The sequence below is a fragment of the Triticum urartu genome, chromosome 2A, assembly GCF_056163025.1.
Source record: "Triticum urartu cultivar PI428250 chromosome 2A, HENAU_Tu73, whole genome shotgun sequence".
Classification (NCBI taxonomy): domain Eukaryota; kingdom Viridiplantae; phylum Streptophyta; class Magnoliopsida; order Poales; family Poaceae; genus Triticum; species Triticum urartu.
The window spans coordinates 643,303,012-643,320,764 of NC_141874.1; the positions used below are offsets into that span (position 1 = coordinate 643,303,012).

The window sequence follows — 17,753 nt, forward strand, 5'->3', positions numbered from 1 at the left end:
ATGAAGCATAAGTCTGAAACATTTCAAAAGTTCAAAGAATTTCAGAGTGAAGTTGAAAATCATCGTAACAAGAAAATAAAGTTTCTGCGATCTGATCGTGGAGGAGAATATTTGAGTTACGAGTTTGGTCTACATCTGAAACAATGCGGAATAGTTTCGCAACTCATGCCACCCGGAACACCTCAGCGTAATGGTGTGTCCGAACGTCGTAATCGTACTTTACTTGATATGGTGCGATTTATGATGTCTCTTACAAATTTACTGCTGTCATTTTGGGGTTATGCTTTAGAGACGGCCGCATTCACATTAAATAGGGCACCATCAAAATCCGTTGAGACGACACCTTATGAACTATGGTTTGGCAAGAAACCAAAGTTGTTGTTTCTTAAAGTTTGGGGCTGCGATGCTTATGTGAAAAAGCTTCAACCTGATAAGCTCGAACCCAAATCGGAGAAATGTGTCTTCATAGGATACCCAAAGGAGACTGTTGGGTACACCTTCTATCACAGATCCGAAGGCAAGACATTCGTTGCTAAGAATGGATCCTTTCTAGAGAAGGTGTTTCTCTCGAAAGAAGTGAATGGGAGGAAAGTAGAACTTGACGAGGTAACTGTACCTGCTCCCTTATTGGAAAGTAGTACATCACAGAAACCTGTTTCTGCGACACCTACACCAATTAGTGAGGAAGCTAATGATAATGATCATGAAACTTCAGAAAAAGATACTACAGAACCTCGTAGATCAACCAGAGTAAGATCCGCGCCAGAGTGGTATGGTAATCCTGTTCTGGAAGTCATGCTACTAGATCATGATGAACCTACGAACTATGAAGAGGCGATGGTGAGCCCAGATTCCGAAAAATGGCTTGAAGCCATGAAATCGGAGATGGGATCCATGTATGAGAAGAAAGTATGGACTTTGGTTGACTTGCCCGATGATCGGCAAGCAATTGAGAATAAATGGATCTTCAAGAAGAAGACTGATGCTGACGGTAATATTACTGTCTACAAAGCTCGACTTGTCGCAAAAGGTTTTTGACAAGTTCAAGGGGTTGACTACGATGAGACCTTCTCACCCGTAGTGATGCTTAAGTCTGTCCGAATCATGTTAGCAATTGCCGCATTTTATGATTATGAAATTTGGTAGATGGATGTCAAAACTGCATTCCTGAATGGATTTCTGGAAGAAGAGTTGTATATGATGCAACCGGAAGGTTTTGTCGATCCAAAGGGAGCTAACAAAGTGTGCAAGCTCCAGCGATCCATTTATGGACTGGTGCAAGCCTCTCGGAGTTGGAATAAATGCTTTGATAGTGTGATCAAAGCATTTGGTTTTATACAGACTTTTGGAGAAGCCTGTATTTACAAGAAAGTGAGTGGGAGCTATGTAGCATTTCTGATATTATATGTGGATGGCATATTACTGATCGGAAATGATATAAAATTTCTGGATAGCATAAAGGGATACTTGAATAAGAGTTTTTCAATGAAGGACCTCGGTGAAGCTGCTTACATATTAGACATAAAGATCTATAGAGATAGATCAAGACGTTTAATTGGACTTTCACAAAGCACATACCTTGACAAGATTTTGAAGAAGTTCAAAATAGATCAAGCAAAGAAAGGGTTCTTGCCTGTGTTACAAGGTGTGAAGTTGAGTCAGACTCAATGCCCGACCACTGCAGAAGATAGAGAGAAAATGAAAGATGTTCCCTATGCGTCAGCCATAGGCTCTATCATGTATGCAATGCTGTGTACCAGACCTGATGTGTGCCTTGCTATAAGTCTAGCAGGGAGGTACCAATGTAATCCAGGAGTGGATCACTGGACAGCGGTCAAGAACATCCTGAAGTACCTGAAAAGGACTAAGGATATGTTTCTCGTATATGGAGGTGACAAAGAACTCATCGTAAATGGTTACTTTGATGCAAGCTTTGACACTGATCCGGACGATTCTAAATCGCAAACCGGATACGTGTTTACATTAAACGGTGGAGCTGTCAGTTGGTGCAGTTCTAAACAGAGCGTCGTGGCGGGATCTACGTGTGAAGCGGAATACATAGCTGCTTCAGAAGCAGCGAATGAAGGAGTCTGGATGAAGGAGTTCATATCCGATCTAGGTGTCATACCTAGTGCATCGGGTCCAATGAAAATCTTTTGTGACAATACTGGTGCAATTGCCCTGGCAAAGGAATCCAGATTTCACAAGAGAACCAAGCACATCAAGAGACGCTTCAATTCCATCCGGGATCTAGTCCAGGTGGGAGACATAGAGATCTGCAAGATACATACGGATCTGAATGTAACAGACCCGTTGACTAAGCCTCTTCCACGAGCAAAACATGATCAGCACTAAGGCTCCATGGGTGTTAGAATCATTACTGTGTAATCTAGATTATTGACTCTAGTGCAAGTGGGAGACTGAAGGAAATATGCCCTAGAGGCAATAATAAAGTTATTATTTATTTCCTTATATATCATGATAAAAGTTTATTATTCATGCTAGAATTGTATTAACCAGAAACATAATACATGTGTGAATACATAGACAAACAGAGTGTCACTAGTATGCCTCTACTAGACTAGCTTGTTAATCAAAGATGGTTATGTTTCCTAACCATGGACAAAGAGTTGTCATTTGATTAACAGGATCACATCATTAGATGAATGATCTGATTGACATGACCCATTCCATTAGCTTAGCACCTGATTGTTTAGTATGTTGCTATTGCTTTCTTCATGACTTATACATGTTCCTATGACTATGAGATTATGCAACTCCCGTTTGCCGGAGGAACACTTTGTGTGCTACCAAACGTCACAACGTAACTGGGTGATTATAAAGGAGCTCTACAGGTGTCTCCAAAGGTACATGTTGGGTTGGCGTATTTCGAGATTAGGATTTGTCACTCCGATTGCCGGAGAGGTATCTCTGGGCCCTCTCGGTAATGCACATCACATAAGCCTTGCAAACATTGCCACTAATGAGTTAGTTGTGAGATGATGTATTACGGAACGAGTAAAGAGACTTGCCGGTAACGAGATTGAACTAGGTATTGGATACCGACGATCGAATCTCGGGCAAGTAACATACCGATGACAAAGGGAACAACGTATGTTGTTATGCGGTCTGACCGATAAAAGATCTTCGTAGAATATGTAGGAGCCAATATGAGCATCCAGGTTCCGCTATTGGTTATTGACCGGAGACGTGTCTCGGTAATGTCTACATTGTTCTCGAACCCGTAGGGTCCGCACGCTTAAAGGTACGATGACAGTTATATTATGAGTTTATGCATTTTGATGTACCGAAGGTTGTTCGGAGTCCCGGATGTGATCACGGACATGACGAGGAGTCTCGAAATGGTCAAGACATAAAGATTGATATATTGGAAGCCTATGTTTGGATATCGGAAGTGTTCCGGGTGAAATCGGGATTTTACCGGAGTACCGGGAGGTTACCGGAACCCCCCGGGAGGTATATGGGCCTTAGTGGGCCTTAGTGGAAGAGAGGAGAGTTGGACATAGATGGCCCGCGCGCCCCTCCCCCCCTTGGTCCGAATTGGACAAGGAGAGGGGGCCGGCCCCCCTTCCTCCTCTCTCTCCTCTCCCCCCCCCCCCTCCACGAATCCTATTCCAACTAGGAAAGGGGGGGAGTCCTACTCCCAGAGGGAGTAGGACTCCTCCTGGCACGCCTCTCCTGGCCGGCCGGCCCCCCTCCCTTGAACCTTTATATACGGAGGCAGGGGCACCCCCTAGAGACACAAGTTGATCCACGTGATCATATTCTTAGCCGTGTGCGGTGCCCCCTTCCACCATAGTCCTCGATAATATTGTAGCGGTGCTTAGGCGAAGCCCTGCGACAGTAGTACATCAAGATCGTCACCACGCCGTCGTGCTGACAGAAATCTTCCCCGACACTTTGCTGGATCGGGGTCCGGGGATCGTCATCGAGCTGAACGTGTGCTAGAAGTCGGAGGTGCCGTAGTTTCGTTGCTTGATCGGTCGGGCCGTGAAGACGTACGACTACATCAACCAAGTTAACGCTTCCGTTGTCGATCTACAGGGGTACATTGATCACACTCTCCCCCTCTCGTTGCTATGCATCACCATGATCTCGCGTGTGCATAGGAAATTTTTTGAAATTACTACGAAACCCAACAGACTAAAGATACCATGAGTATTATTAGCTTACGGCCAAGATATCCTACATGTTACTTTAGTGCATTCAAGATCAGCGGTGAATGCTTAATAGTGCAAGACTGGACCAGATATGTGATGGGGGAGCGCAGACAAGTCCTAGGGGGCAGCAAACAGATGTGCTACCCAAAATTAGGAGACAGGTTCATCTGCATGCTCCAACTTGATCAAGGAGGAGAGCTACACATGTTTTATGTTGTTTTACCTAAGAGAGAGCAGCAGGAGTGATCAGCTAGAAATGAGTTTGAGGATGATGATGTGCTACACTATTACTATGATGATAAAATAGCTAGTGTTGGTGGTAATGACTGATGATTATTATTAGCTAGTGTTAGTGGTGATTAAATAAATATTGTTGATGGTAATGATTATGATGATGATTAAATAGCTTGTGCTGGCGGATTAGATTCAAGTGGAGGCAACATGTGGTGCACATCGAAAGTACTACTAGTCCAAACTAGATCAAGTTTGGATTAGTAGTATACTTTTGACATGCACCACATATTGCCTGCACTTGAACCTAATCCACCTTCATTTGACACACTGTTATGGACATAATGATGTAAACCTCATAACTGGTATTGTACCAATATTTGTACGTTGGCGCACAAATACACTAAAAATAAAAAAACAATACTAGTAGCGATGGAAAGAAAACACGCTGCCAGTAGTTACATTAGCAGCAGCGTGGGAGTGAACAAGCGCTGCAGCTATTTGTCCTAGCAGTAGCGCGTGCGGCACGCGTTACCGCTAAGCAATAGCTGTAGCGCCTTATTAGTAGCGCGCCTACCCGCGCTACTAATGAGCACAAAACCAGCGCTACTGCTAGGGTTTTCCCTAGTAGTGGGCAGTTGTCAGGTCGGACGGTTGCCGAGGCAGCATGGGGAAGCGAAGACGCCCACGTCCCATCAAGCGCCACGCGTCGACTTGGTCTGTATGCGATTGGGGCTCGCGGTGCTTCGCACTTGCCCTTTGGCTTCACCTCGAAGCCAAGTGCGAGCACGCCTTGGGCTCGGGGGCTTCTGCCGGCGTTCTAGGAACCAGGGTACCCAGACTTGCCTTCCTGCAGCCCACGACGTGGCTCTATCGGTAGCCTGGTATGGCCCATCTTTAACCACGACAAGACAAGACCCTCGTGACGGACCAAGCCTCGCGAGGCGGGCGACATCAAGACCTCTCGAAGGAGCGGCCTCCTCAGGCAGCCTCCAGAGGAGCGGAGATTTCTATGCAAGCCCTTACCTCACTAGTAAGTATGCACGTGCAACACACGTATAATCATAGAAAAAAATTCGAGGTCATCCTAGTTAGGCCATAACTATGTCAATAAAATGAACGAGTGCAATAATGTAGCTCAAATCTTAATTTAAACTTAATATAGCTTTGGAGATATAGTTCTTTTCATATGAGCAACATATCTCATATCAAACATGCACACACAATGGACTTCTAAACCCTAAACATACACAAATGCGTAGTCAATTTCGTCCCGTGAGGCATATTTCACCTATTCTCATAACTCCATTCTTTATAAAAGCCACAAACCATGTGTATTTAAGTTTTGTATATAATCATTATTCTTCTTATATCTTAAGCCTAATCATATCTTATTTAATGTTATGCACCTTCAATGTAAACCACTAAATTAGACACCCGTCAAAGCATCAATAAATGGGACGCACAATTAACCTTGGAAAGATGCATCACCATGTATCATAAGCTATACATACAACTCGTGCTATGACTTTGTGTAAAAAGTAACCACAACAATCGTGAGGCTCCCATGCGCTACAATCCACGAGTCACCTCAAGTCCTTACTAGGTTGAAAATGTACATTAACAAAATGAAAATGAAAATAGAAGAATTGGAAGTAGCCTTCAACAAGGTGAGACCTTGTACCTGCTGCACAAACAGGAGAGGTAAATCTAAAAGAAAAATTGTCTAACACATTAGACCGTAAGAAACAAGGGATAAATATGGAAGTAGCCTCAAACATTTTTTATCCATCCGAAATGAAATAGAATATTAAACCCAACAGCGGAAAAAATGTTCTGCAATACTTATTATAGCATTTATATAGAATAAATTAATTTCATTCTTGCAGCGGTGCACACTGCAATAGAGGCTACAAAAAAAAGAAATATCCAGGGAACACTGAGATAAGATTAACCACTGAAACATAGTATAGCCGAATTTGACTTCAATTTATATGTGGCTTGTCAGTGAAATATCATTTGGGATAAATTATTATGTCGGTACATGATTCCCCTGCAACCGCACAAGAATAACATAGGTTTATTATCCTGGGTAAAAAGTCGCACCAGGATCAAGTCTGTATCATGTTTAGCCACATATCCAAAGACCTGGTTCTATACAAATAAAATATATAAACAATGTATGCTCTCCAAATGACATGTACTTGATTCTAAAAATGGAATCAAATATTTAGAACATAACGTATGTATTTTCTTCTAGCTACACACCATTACTTTGACTTAAAAAGAATCATACCAATTGCCTACATATAGTATGACAGGACATAAATCTGTCCTAAAATGATACCATGATTCCCGCGAGTGCACAATGAACCTGTTAACTAACATTTTAATATGGTTTGAAAATTGTGCAATTGAATAAGGATAAGTTAGTCTTAAAGCCCATAAAAAATTCGAAAGTGAATTAACCTGCAAGATAGGTTTGGCCATCGCACTATAGGTGATCCCGCTGACTCGAGCATGATGGATTGGTGCAGACTTAAGCATGGTGGATTGGTGCAGACTCGCCCTTGTGCCAGAAAAAACGGCATTCGGTTTCAGTAAGGACATAGATGATTAATGGAGGATCAAATACTCACCTCTGTGCTTTTTTGGCATGAATGACATGGAAGGAAAAGAGCATTGCTATCGACGATCAAATATTAGCAATGGAAGCAGCAAATTCCAGGAAGAGAAAAAGAATTCATTGACCCCCACAAAATATATACTAATTCTCAGAGATAGTGAATTCGAATTTCTACAACCTACCAAATTTAACTATTTAAGCATGAGGTCACAATCAAGAAAATGATGCTAGTCAACTAAAAAGGTTAAATTCAGAATTGTGAGACTATAGTGCAAAAAATAATAAGCAGTACATGACAACTGTCAAAGCAACATCCCAATAACTTGAAAGAAAACTGGATATGTTAAAATCATGTGCGCACACCAATAACTTCAAAGGTTAAAATCATGAAATTGAATTATACATTCAGAATCCGAGACATAGTAAATAAACTGCACTGGATAGTACATACCTCTTAAAAGATGGGTATTGATCTGCAGAGTATGTTTACATTCAGTACAAAGGCTCATGGTTTTGTTTTGTCTGCATCTATGTTAGCAAGTGCAGACCCAAGATCAAGTGTTACAGAAATAATCTCTCGTGTTACATCAGTGCCTTCTCTAATCAAAGCAATCACACCTGCAAGAACTTTAGCAGTCAGCATGTTTGTTTGTGGTCACACTGAATATACTGAAACAGTAGGCATAAAAATCTCCTTTGAAAGGACAATTTATTCACTTCAATAGCTATCATCCTTAATCACAAATGAAGTCCAACTGCTGCTACCCGGAAGATAGCATTCCAATACATAAAGTACGAATCCATACGAAGAAAGCTCCCCGTGCCAGATCTTGAGGTCCCTTAGACCAGGAAAGAGAAGAGCAGACAGTCGGCACAGCGCTACCATATCATTTTTCTGTCTAAGATCTCTGAAGCTACGGGGAGGAGTGAGATCGAGGCCTGTAAAAATTTCCTAGGGTCAGATGCACTGGTCAGATGGGATCAAGAAGGGAGATGACGGGGAGCACGGTTGGAGGAGATGGCCACCATGATGGGCATGCAGTCGGAGGAGATAACCTGTACCAGCGCCGATGAGGCGGAGCGAAGGACGGAGGCGATGCCAGGATGCGCCGGCTCGATGCGCCTGGTGCGTCGTCCCTCCCGCAAAGGCTGCTTGGAGATGTGCGCTCTTCGGGCAGGAGGGAGCAGCAGCGTCACGTGGGTAGGAGGGGGGGCGGTGTCGCATCGGCTGGCGGCGTCGCGAGGACGGCCGCGGCTGGTTCAGAGGACGCAGCGGCGCAGGCGCCGGGGCAGTGCAGACGTGGGTGCGGCCACTCGGGTGCCGGGGCAGGCTCTATCTCCTGGATATCGCAGGACCAATGCCACGCTGTGAGGGGTAACAATCGGGGATGGCGATCGTGCACAGAGGCGATGGAGCGGTGCAGTGCGGTGAGGTCATCGTGCATGGAAGAGACGTTGTTGGTGGGCGGCGTCTGGCACGAGGTCGCCGCCGTGACAGACGGTGAGATCAAGGTCCAGGGCGTGGAATTTCCTTAGTTTGCTATCACACTTCCGTGATTGTAGGGACCGGTTGTTCGAGTACTACTTCCCTGGTGAAGCACGGTCAGTCAACAAAAATGGCGAAGTGCACACCATTAAGGGATTAGCTTAATGATGGCTGTTAGATTGATAATTGTGCGCCTAATCGTGTGGTATTGATTGGTTTGTGCGATGTTGTGGGACTAATTGCAAGGTGCGCCTAAGAAAGTTCTTATTTGATTGTTTAATAGTAGTGCAGAGGAGATGAGGCTGAAATGACATCAGCCATGACGACCAAGGCCAGGCGCGCGCCAGCGGGCATAGAGCGGCAGGTTTCCTCTTTGGTGCAAAGGAGGCAAGCGCAGGTGCAGGGTCCCAAGGAATCAGCCAAACGTTGTTGTTTGCGTGCAACAAGACCAGGACCGCCAGAACGATGGGATGGATGTCATTGTCGAGCCCACCATGACATCATGTTCAGAAGCTTTGCAGGTGAAGACCACCTTTTGTAAGGCTCAAACGCACTACTTGCCTAAGTTTTGGGGGAAGAGGACCGAGCCACTATAAATATAGTCTAACCACCACCGTAGAAGAGAGGGAATCATCCAGCCCTTGAGAGACAAGAACCCCGAGATCTCATCACAAGAACAGGCCTCCTGAGGCTGTTCTTCCCCTTGTACTAGTTCATCCTCAGCCCCCCGCGAGGCTAATCCACCACAAAGCAGGAGTAGGGTTTTACACCGCAAGGTGGCCCAACCCTGGGTAAACTGCTGTGTCCTTTTCCTTCCTATTCATCGAGCTAGGTCGTGAGAGCAGCGAGGCGAACGGTTTGAGAGGTTGAGTTCTTCGCGCACGCTCCAGAGTTCGAACCTTTCTTGGGCCTATGGAGCCTAAAACTGACAATATTCGGTGACACCTGCATGCACGCACGCCCAGCCCCAGCAGAATTCAGATTTTGGTTGAATTTCAGTGAAACTCGAACCACCATTTTCCGTCATTTGTCTAAATGAAAGGAAAATGCATGTGTTGCACGAATGATTTTTATAGTTGATTAATATACATATGAATCGTCCTTTGGAGTAGATTGTTGATTTTCTGTAGCTTTGTTAATCTTGAGTTCCCTTGCTACTGCTGCTAGCCTATAACACTGGATTCAGTGAAATGAAGTTATAAATTTGAAATTAAGTTGTACTACTAATTCTGAAATGAAGTTGTAAATTTGTCTGAAATGAAGTTGTAAATTTGAAGCTACTTCTACTAGCATGTAACAACTTCTACTCCTAATTCTATAACTAGGCTTCTAAATATTTAGAGTAAATGGAACCTCTCTTCAGTTAACTGAAACCTTTTTCTGCCAATTTAACTGAAACCTTTTTCAGTAAGTTTAAATAATACCCTTTTCTGTTAACTGATCAGCATAGCCCTTTTTCTATTGATTTAAATTAACTAAAACAATTTCAGTTACTTTAAATTAAACATGCAGTGTAGATGTACTCATTTGATTCATTTGAAAAGATGAGTAATTCTTTTTCATTAACAGAAGCTTCTCATCTCTTTTCTTCTATTTTCCTCTCTTCTCTTCTTCTCTTTGTTGTTGTTAAGTTAGGACTTGCTGATGATGATTGTTGTTGTTAGAAATTATGATTGCTTTTGTCTTAATTTTTTTCTTCTGTAATGATGATATGAAATGCCACGCAGGTCATTATTGGTGCTAATGCTGTTGCTGTGGTTGTCGGAGGTGTTGCTGCCGTATCTGGTGGAGCTGCAGTCCGAGAAGGTCAAGGATGAGATCATCCTCGATGAGAACGACATCGAGCTCGTCTCCCACTCTGCCGCCCTCATCAACTAGGTGAATCAAACAGGACCCAAAACCTGTCTTTGTTCATGTGCATGTTGTGTTGCTTGAATAATTTGGTTGATGAGATGCAAATGATATTGCATCGTGTTTGCTTATGCTCTTTGCGGAAACTAGTATGCTAGATGTTCTTAGAAATCATTGCAATGTCTTCAGATGTTGGATGTCGAGTGTTCTTTGTTTGTGATGCATATATGGCTCCTTGTGCTATTCAACATGATGCAAATAGGGCTACTTCTGTCGTTGTGATGTTGTTGTTTGTGGTTTGTCCAGTTTTGGCAAATATAGTTGCTTCTTTCTCTTCATGTATTATTATGTGCCCCATAATGCTTTGGTTTTTGCTTCCATATAATCTGCTTCTACATTCTGTTCCTGTGTAGTCTGATATGCAGTGATTCAGTTTGTGGTTCCACATAATCAATCTACTTCTATGCTTTGTTCTTGTATAATTTTCCTACTGTTCTTGTTGTTCTATGCGTTCGCCTTCTAGGGACAACATATATGTACTTTTCCTACTTGTTTTTCTTTATTTAAGCTGGTAGCCTTTTATGTTCATTCTTTTTCAGGAGCTCCAGGCCTAATTTTTCGCCTTTATGTTCACTCTTTCACAGGAGCTTCAGGCCTAATTCTTTTGAGTGTGAAGCCATGAAGCCAAGTGCGAAGCAGTGAAGCCCTACTTAGGAAAGTGTTTTTTGGTTCTGTAGTAGACTGTAAATTTTAATATTGTAACGGATTGTAAAAGGCTACTGTAGTGTTATTTGATGAATTATATTTGTTTTGTCCTGTTTGAAATAGTGATTATGTATGTTGAAAACTTGACCAGTGGGACCCACTTATGAATATAATCTGAGAAATTTTCAAATTCCTGACATGTGGGACTGATGTATGGCATTATGACTAGTGGGAACCTTCTGAACAATGGTACCAGCTCCAAAATATAATGAGTGGAAATAGAAAACAAATTGATTGTAAGAAGGCCAGGCTCAGAAATAAAGAAGTTGAAATATTGGGCTTGGCCCATGTAGCCCACAAGAATTGACTTGAAAAAAAGCTTGAAAATTGTTGGGGTTGGCCCATGTAAAGCATCGAATTGGACCGGGCTGATTCTAATCAACGACCTTTTTATTTGGTCGCAATTTTTTCACGTCAGCTTGCCATGTCGGATCCGACATGGCCTATGCAGACAACCAACGACCAAAACAAAAGGTCATTGATTCAACGGCCTTTTGTTTTGGTCGTTACCTCCAACGACCTTATCGTAGAGAAGGTCGTTAATTTTCATTAAAGACGTTCAGCTTTTGACCATCTATTTTTTATCACAAAAAGGTCGCAAATGAAAAGCAATGACCATTCAGCGACCAATAGCGATGATCGCATAGTTCACATATTTCTTGTAGTGAGAGAAGATATTTTAAAATTGTTAAATGAAGGAAGCCATAAGAGCATCTACATCCGGGCGCCTCAAATCAGTCTCAAATGCCTGAGCCGGCGGACCGGTCACTGATCGACCAAAAAACATACCCACCCGGGCACCTCAAACGCCCAGGCTATCCAATGCCCCACATATCCAGCCCAAATGTAGAGCAGATATGTGGTGGCCTAGGTGCGCCTGTGCGCGTCTGCCACGTCACCCCAGCCCACCACCGACCCCACACCGTCCCCACAAAAAACTTCTCTGCGATCCCTAGCTCACTCCACTCTCCTCTCTCGCTCATGTCCCCTCCTCCCCAATCTTCGATTTCGATCGAGTCCGACGACTCCGGCGAGATGTCGACCTCTGACATCGACTCAGGCTCAGACCTCGACGTCATTGCATCGAGCTATCCAAGGTGGACCCAGGGGGCATCTCTGGACATGCCCCGTCGCCGCTCCCGCGCCGACGCAGCGCAGAGGTCGGAGAAGACCCTCCCTGCCCGCGCACAGCTCCGCGAGGGCTAAGCAGTCCGCTCCGCCCCCACATTGTCCCCTTCGCCCGTCGGCCGCTGCTCTACAAGGGCAGCGGTGGGTGCTAGTCCCTGCACCGGCGGCTCGGACGCGCACGCCGGAATCAAAGGCACACGCCACCCGCCGCTAGAGGCAGCAGGCAAGGGGAAGGAACACGACAGAGCAATTCATGTGCCGCCGCCGCGGGCTGCTGGTGGTGCCTGGCGAGGACGAGCGGCTCCTCACTTGGGTCTATCACCGGTCGCCAATGACCGTGGAGACGGACGCTGGCCGGCCACGGAGAAAGAACGAGAAGGCGCTCCGGCTTGCCATTGAGTAGTCGGAGCGCGAGGCGGTGGAGGCGGCGGTGGAGGCGACTCGGGTGGCTAGGCTCAAGCGGCAGCAAGATAGGGCCGTCCGGCGGATGAAGGGACTCATTGTCCTCTCCGACTCTTCGGCCGACGACGGCGACGACCACAGCTCCACCTTGGATGACTCTGACGATCCACCACCTGCCGCGGACGTCTACAACTACGTCGTTGACCGGAAGGGCAATAGCCTGGTGAGGAAGTGGTGATCCCGCTCCTTCTCCGTTTATATTATCATTTTTTAGTTGTTTAAGTTTAGAACTTGTCTTGCGATGAACTCTAGTAATCTTTTGGATGATGTTAAGTGGGTTTAAATACTCGCGATGTTACATGGGAACTTCGCGATGATGTTAAGTGGGTTTACCTGCATTCTTGTCCGTTTGATGCAAAAAAAAATTATCCGTTGTTTGATCATGTAGAGTAGTTTTTTTTACGATGATCATGTAGAATAGGTTTTTTTACGATGATTATGTAGAGTAGTTTATTATGTTGCATGCGTGGTATGAATATAAGGTGTCGGATACGAAGTACGGGGATGTGCCAGCCAGAACTTGAGGTCCTTGTTTGTTATCGCTTTTGAGGGGTCGGATTTGCTGTATTGGTAGATGCTCTAAGAAGACACGGCACACCAAGTCCGATCAGATTTCTCTGCCTTCATCAATCGCGCACCCATGACATCCCCGTGTCCCCCGCGATCGGCCATCCTCGCTCCGCCGTCCCGGTCGAGCGTCTCCCGTCGCTCTGCCACCCGGCTGACATGATCGCCTCCTGTCCTCGCGCCGCGGAGTTCTGTCGCACAGCACGCCTGTGATCAACAGCCTTCGCGCCACCGTCTCCGTAGAGGCACACAAAGGGAAGCCAATCGGCGGTCACATGTTCGTCTTCTCATTTTCCTTATATTCTTATTGTCCCGTTGCATCTCCTGCCAATTATCTCTTCTATCGTTGTTGCGCCTTTAGGTTGGGTGTATGTATCGTCTGAGATGTGTGTATTGGATGGGCTGCCGGTTCTTGAACCATTAATTTAGGCTACAGGTTTCAGTCATTTAGGCTAAATCAATTAGCCTTGTGGTAGTGAATCTGTCAACCTTTTGTTTCCATGGTAGGAACGGGATGAAAACATGATCATATTAATTGTTATGTATCCCCTCTGTCCCAAATTAGTTGTCTTATTAGATTTGTCTAGATAATGATGTACCTAACACTAAAACGTGTTTAGATACAGCCGTATCTAAATAAATCTAAGACAACTAATTCAGGACGGAGGGAATACTAGAATAATATGTAGAAGATACTTGATGTATTATTTCATAACTGTGTAAATTATCCACATTCACACAATATATGGTAGTATGTAACTATGGTGGTAATGTGAGATTCACATGATCTGCTTCGTAGTTCCGTAATTTGGATTTTCAGTACAATTTTATAGCATTTGAAAGGATTTGAGACTAGTTGCATATGGCGGGATGGGAGATTTCTGTTAAGAAATCACGATTCATGATCAAAGCAATGTTTCTGCCTTTAGCATTTACTAGTTCTGTCCTCCTGGTGTTTTTTTTCTTCTTCTGAAAGCTAACTACGAATGCAGTTTACTGCAGCGTACTTGAAAACTTGAAGCCGAAGTTTAACCCATTATTGGCTGTTCCTCATAGTTACCACCTGTATTCTAAGTTTCTAACACAGTCAGTTTAGAAAATACCAGAGATACTCTACAAAACTGTACGATGCTAACCACGTAGAATCATCCAGCCAGCCTCTTGTGATGTTTTATGAACATTTGACCATCCACAAGCAGAAAAGTATTACATGGTAATAGATGCAACAGATGCTCAGATGGATCCAATAGTTATGCGAAAATGAATGATGTAGAATCATGCCAGACCTCCTTTATCAATTGGCTTTCTTATACAACATTAATTTAACAGATCTGGTAATGTTACTTTGATGCTGAAAAAGAGTGCGTCCATGGCTCCTAAGAAGGGACCAAACACTGAAGAATGTGTGGAAAAAACTATTAAGCTGACAAGGTCCAAGGACCTTCAGCTTCACCATCTACCTCTTGTAAGTAAATTGCTTAGCCCTCTACACCCTGTAAAAAAATTCATGATTTGTCTGTGTGGCACACACGCATACGCCTGGTGGGTTAAAACACACTGAGGAATTCTGTCGAGTTAATTTTGCATCTTCTGCAGGATGTTTTACGCTGCATACTGTCACGATTGACACTGAAAGAAGCTGTACGGATGAGCATACTGTCTAGGAAGTGGGAGCGGCTTTGGAAATGCTGCCCAAAACTAGTGTTCACCAGAGCCACAATGCGCAGCAGCAATGCCATGTTAGGCCGCCAAAAAACCTCGAAGACAAGGTTCGTCAGGCGTATCAACAGCATCCTGCGGCAGCTACAATCAGCTAGCCTGAATAAGTTTGTGGTCAAGTTCGCGCTTCGGAAAAGGCACAAGGCTCACATTGATAGATGGGTCAACTTTTCTGTCGCATCAAGAACAAAACATTTGGTTCTTGATTTATGTCCAGGAATGAAAGTTAGTAGTACCGACACGGATGACATGTACACCTTCCCACTCCATCTTTTTGATGCCAGTAGTGGTTCTTGTGTCAAGTCTCTTCGTCTAGGGTTCGTCTATTTAACGCCACTCCCTGATCTCTGCGGATTTGCGAACCTTAAGAAACTCTCTCTGCATATGGTGACCATCACAGGGGAATTCTCGTGCTTGCTCCCAGTATGTGCTGTTCTTGAGTGGCTAAGCATCACCAGATGCAGAATGGCTGGGCTAAGCATAGCGCAGGAACTAAGCCAGCTGCATTATCTATGCGTGCAGTTCTCTTTCCTACTGAAGTTAGAAATCCGGGCTCCAAACCTTGTCACCTTCATGTTCAACGATCATGCTATACCTATCATGCTTGGTGAACCTCTGATAATTTCAGAGGCGACGATTGGTTTGTTTTCGTCCTCCGACTGTTTCAATTATGTCTTCACTGATCTTGTCAATGCTCTTTCACATGTGCAGTCTCTCTCCATAAACTTCAAAATTAACACCGAGGTCTGTTCTGCCTTCATGGTTTTGCTTCCATTTCTTTATGCTGTACGAGGAGGTCATTGTTTGTCTCACATTTTCCATTTGCTAATGTTACAGGTGCTGGGGTTTGTGAAAAATCCTACCAGACTTACCAATCTGAGACATTTGATCTTGAATATAGATATTTCTGGGTGGCCAGAAACTACTGGTGGAATTCTTCGTTTGGCTTACATTTTGAAGCTAGCCCCCTTTTTGGAAGAGTTGGTACTCCATGTAAGTGTGTTCTCATATTACCATGCAAAATGCAAACATGAACTTGGATACATTTAGTAAAAAAAAACGAAAAGGTAGGTTGAAAAAATGTGAATAAAGTTCATAGATGTAGATGCACATCCAAATTTTGGTGGGAAGAAATATATCCATTTGTGTGATGCACCCAAAAAACTGACATATGCTTTTCACTATACTTTGTAAATTTATATAAATAGTTCAACAATATATATATCTATCATTTTGTTTAAACTCATAGCTCAGGACTTTCAGACCTTGGAGGTGCTACTTTATAATTTTGTTTAAACTCCTGGTGCAGATGCACCAAGAAAGTCTTAAAAGGCACCACCAAAGAAAACCCGTTTTCCGCATAACATTTTGTGCATTGTTATATTCTTGCAAAAATATGAGATATGATAACAAGCAACTATTTTTCCACTCTATATTTTTTTGAAAAAAATCCACACTATGTTTTTTTTTTGAAAAATCTGTTAATTATACATCACAAAAAAAATCATGCAGATGTGTTATCTTAACTTGACAATTCCTGTCTTGCAAACAATTGAGGATACCTCCCTGCCTCATCCGCACAGTCATCTGAAGACTATCCGAATGACCGGGTTTTACGGTTTGCATGGTCAGCTTGAGCTAGCACTCTATCTGCTTCGGAATGCGACTTCTCTCAAGTGTATGGTCATAGATCCTGTGGTGAGAAACAAGTCATACATTCCACCTCTGGTGGTAGCAGAAAAACAGATATATCAAGGCAGGATAACGGCCAGGACTAAACTTTGGAGGAACAACGAGTTCAGAGGCGTCCTTGAAATTCTGTGAAAAGGGAAAGAAGTATCTGAATTGCCTGCATCTTTATGTCGGTTTAATGAATTGAGACGGTGACTGATACCCGGAGGAAGGTGCTCACAAGCAAGTCATACGATACGAGTATGTGTACCTTTATAGTCTGTTTGTTAAGACTAGATGAACGGCACAGATGGTGCCACATTTAAATAAGATGACTCTGGATACTGGTTACAGCATATGTGTTATTATGAAGTTTTAAGAGCTTTTGTTTATTTGTTTGTTCTTGAGAGATTGTTTGTATTTCATATTTTTTTTATTTGTTTGTTCTTCAGGTCCTGCTTGGTCGAGAAATGGGTGTCTACAGCTGAATGCTGATCAACTACTACTCTTTACTCTTACAAGGATTTACCGGGACAACCTTATATTCTGCTTCTCTTCTGAAGTCTGTCTCCATGGTCATGGGTTGTTCACATGGTTTTGGAATATATAAGCTAAGGTTTCACACTGAATGCCGCTTATGTCCACCGCAAATTGGAGTGTGTGACACATCTACCTTTTGAATGTGTGCATCTTGCAGCATTGCAGGATGTAGAGGCCGGGAGGATGATCCTCCCATCGTCTAAAAACATACACTGGATCTACACGCTTGGCATGTTTCTTGCAATTGCAATTGTGTGCACGAAGGATTGATCTATTGAAACTACTGCTTTACTATGCTTTTTTTGCGATGGTACTGGTTTACTATGCTCATTGCAAAAATAAAGTGTGTACATTTTTATTAGTAAATTGGCTAAATTAGGGCATAATTGTAATGTAAATGGAGATTGGACCAGACAAGTATATAGTAGCTGATAGTGCACCTTAGATCATCTCCAAGGGTTCTACTCATCTGTCACCCCCATATATTCTCAAAAAAAAATTGTCACCCCCCATATATGCATCTGAG

General features: G+C 43.5%; 1 protein-coding gene across 2 annotated transcripts; it reads left to right on the plus strand.

Moving 5' to 3' along the window:
* The first annotated feature begins 13,295 nt into the window (after positions 1-13,295).
* Positions 13,296-17,720, plus strand: LOC147986377 (F-box/FBD/LRR-repeat protein At1g13570-like). 2 transcript variants are annotated; one of them, XR_015615198.1, is made up of 6 exons: positions 13,296-13,574; positions 14,627-14,762; positions 14,894-15,760; positions 15,854-16,009; positions 16,529-16,948; positions 17,140-17,720. XR_015615198.1 is itself a non-coding variant. In XM_087540034.1 (5 exons), exons 2-5 carry the CDS (start codon positions 14,646-14,648, stop codon positions 16,838-16,840), a joined length of 1,452 nt encoding a protein of 483 aa, XP_087396160.1. In that variant the 5' UTR covers positions 13,296-13,574; positions 14,627-14,645; the 3' UTR covers positions 16,841-17,113. The 2 variants fall into 2 exon arrangements, 1 of the variants encoding a protein (XP_087396160.1); XM_087540034.1 differs by lacking the exon at positions 17,140-17,720 and having other exon boundaries at positions 16,529-17,113.
* Positions 17,721-17,753: the final 33 nt, after the last annotated feature.

Bases quoted from the DNA above. Each gene is read 5' to 3' on its own strand.
- LOC147986377 (XM_087540034.1), top strand. From the start codon at position 14,646: ATGCTGAAAAAGAGTGCGTCCATGGCTCCTAAGAAGGGACCAAACACT. The intron at 14,763-14,893 runs GTAAGTAAATTG...CATCTTCTGCAG, and splicing joins AGCTTCACCATCTACCTCTT to GATGTTTTACGCTGCATACT. The intron at 16,010-16,528 runs GTAAGTGTGTTC...AAAATCATGCAG, and splicing joins TGGAAGAGTTGGTACTCCAT to ATGTGTTATCTTAACTTGAC.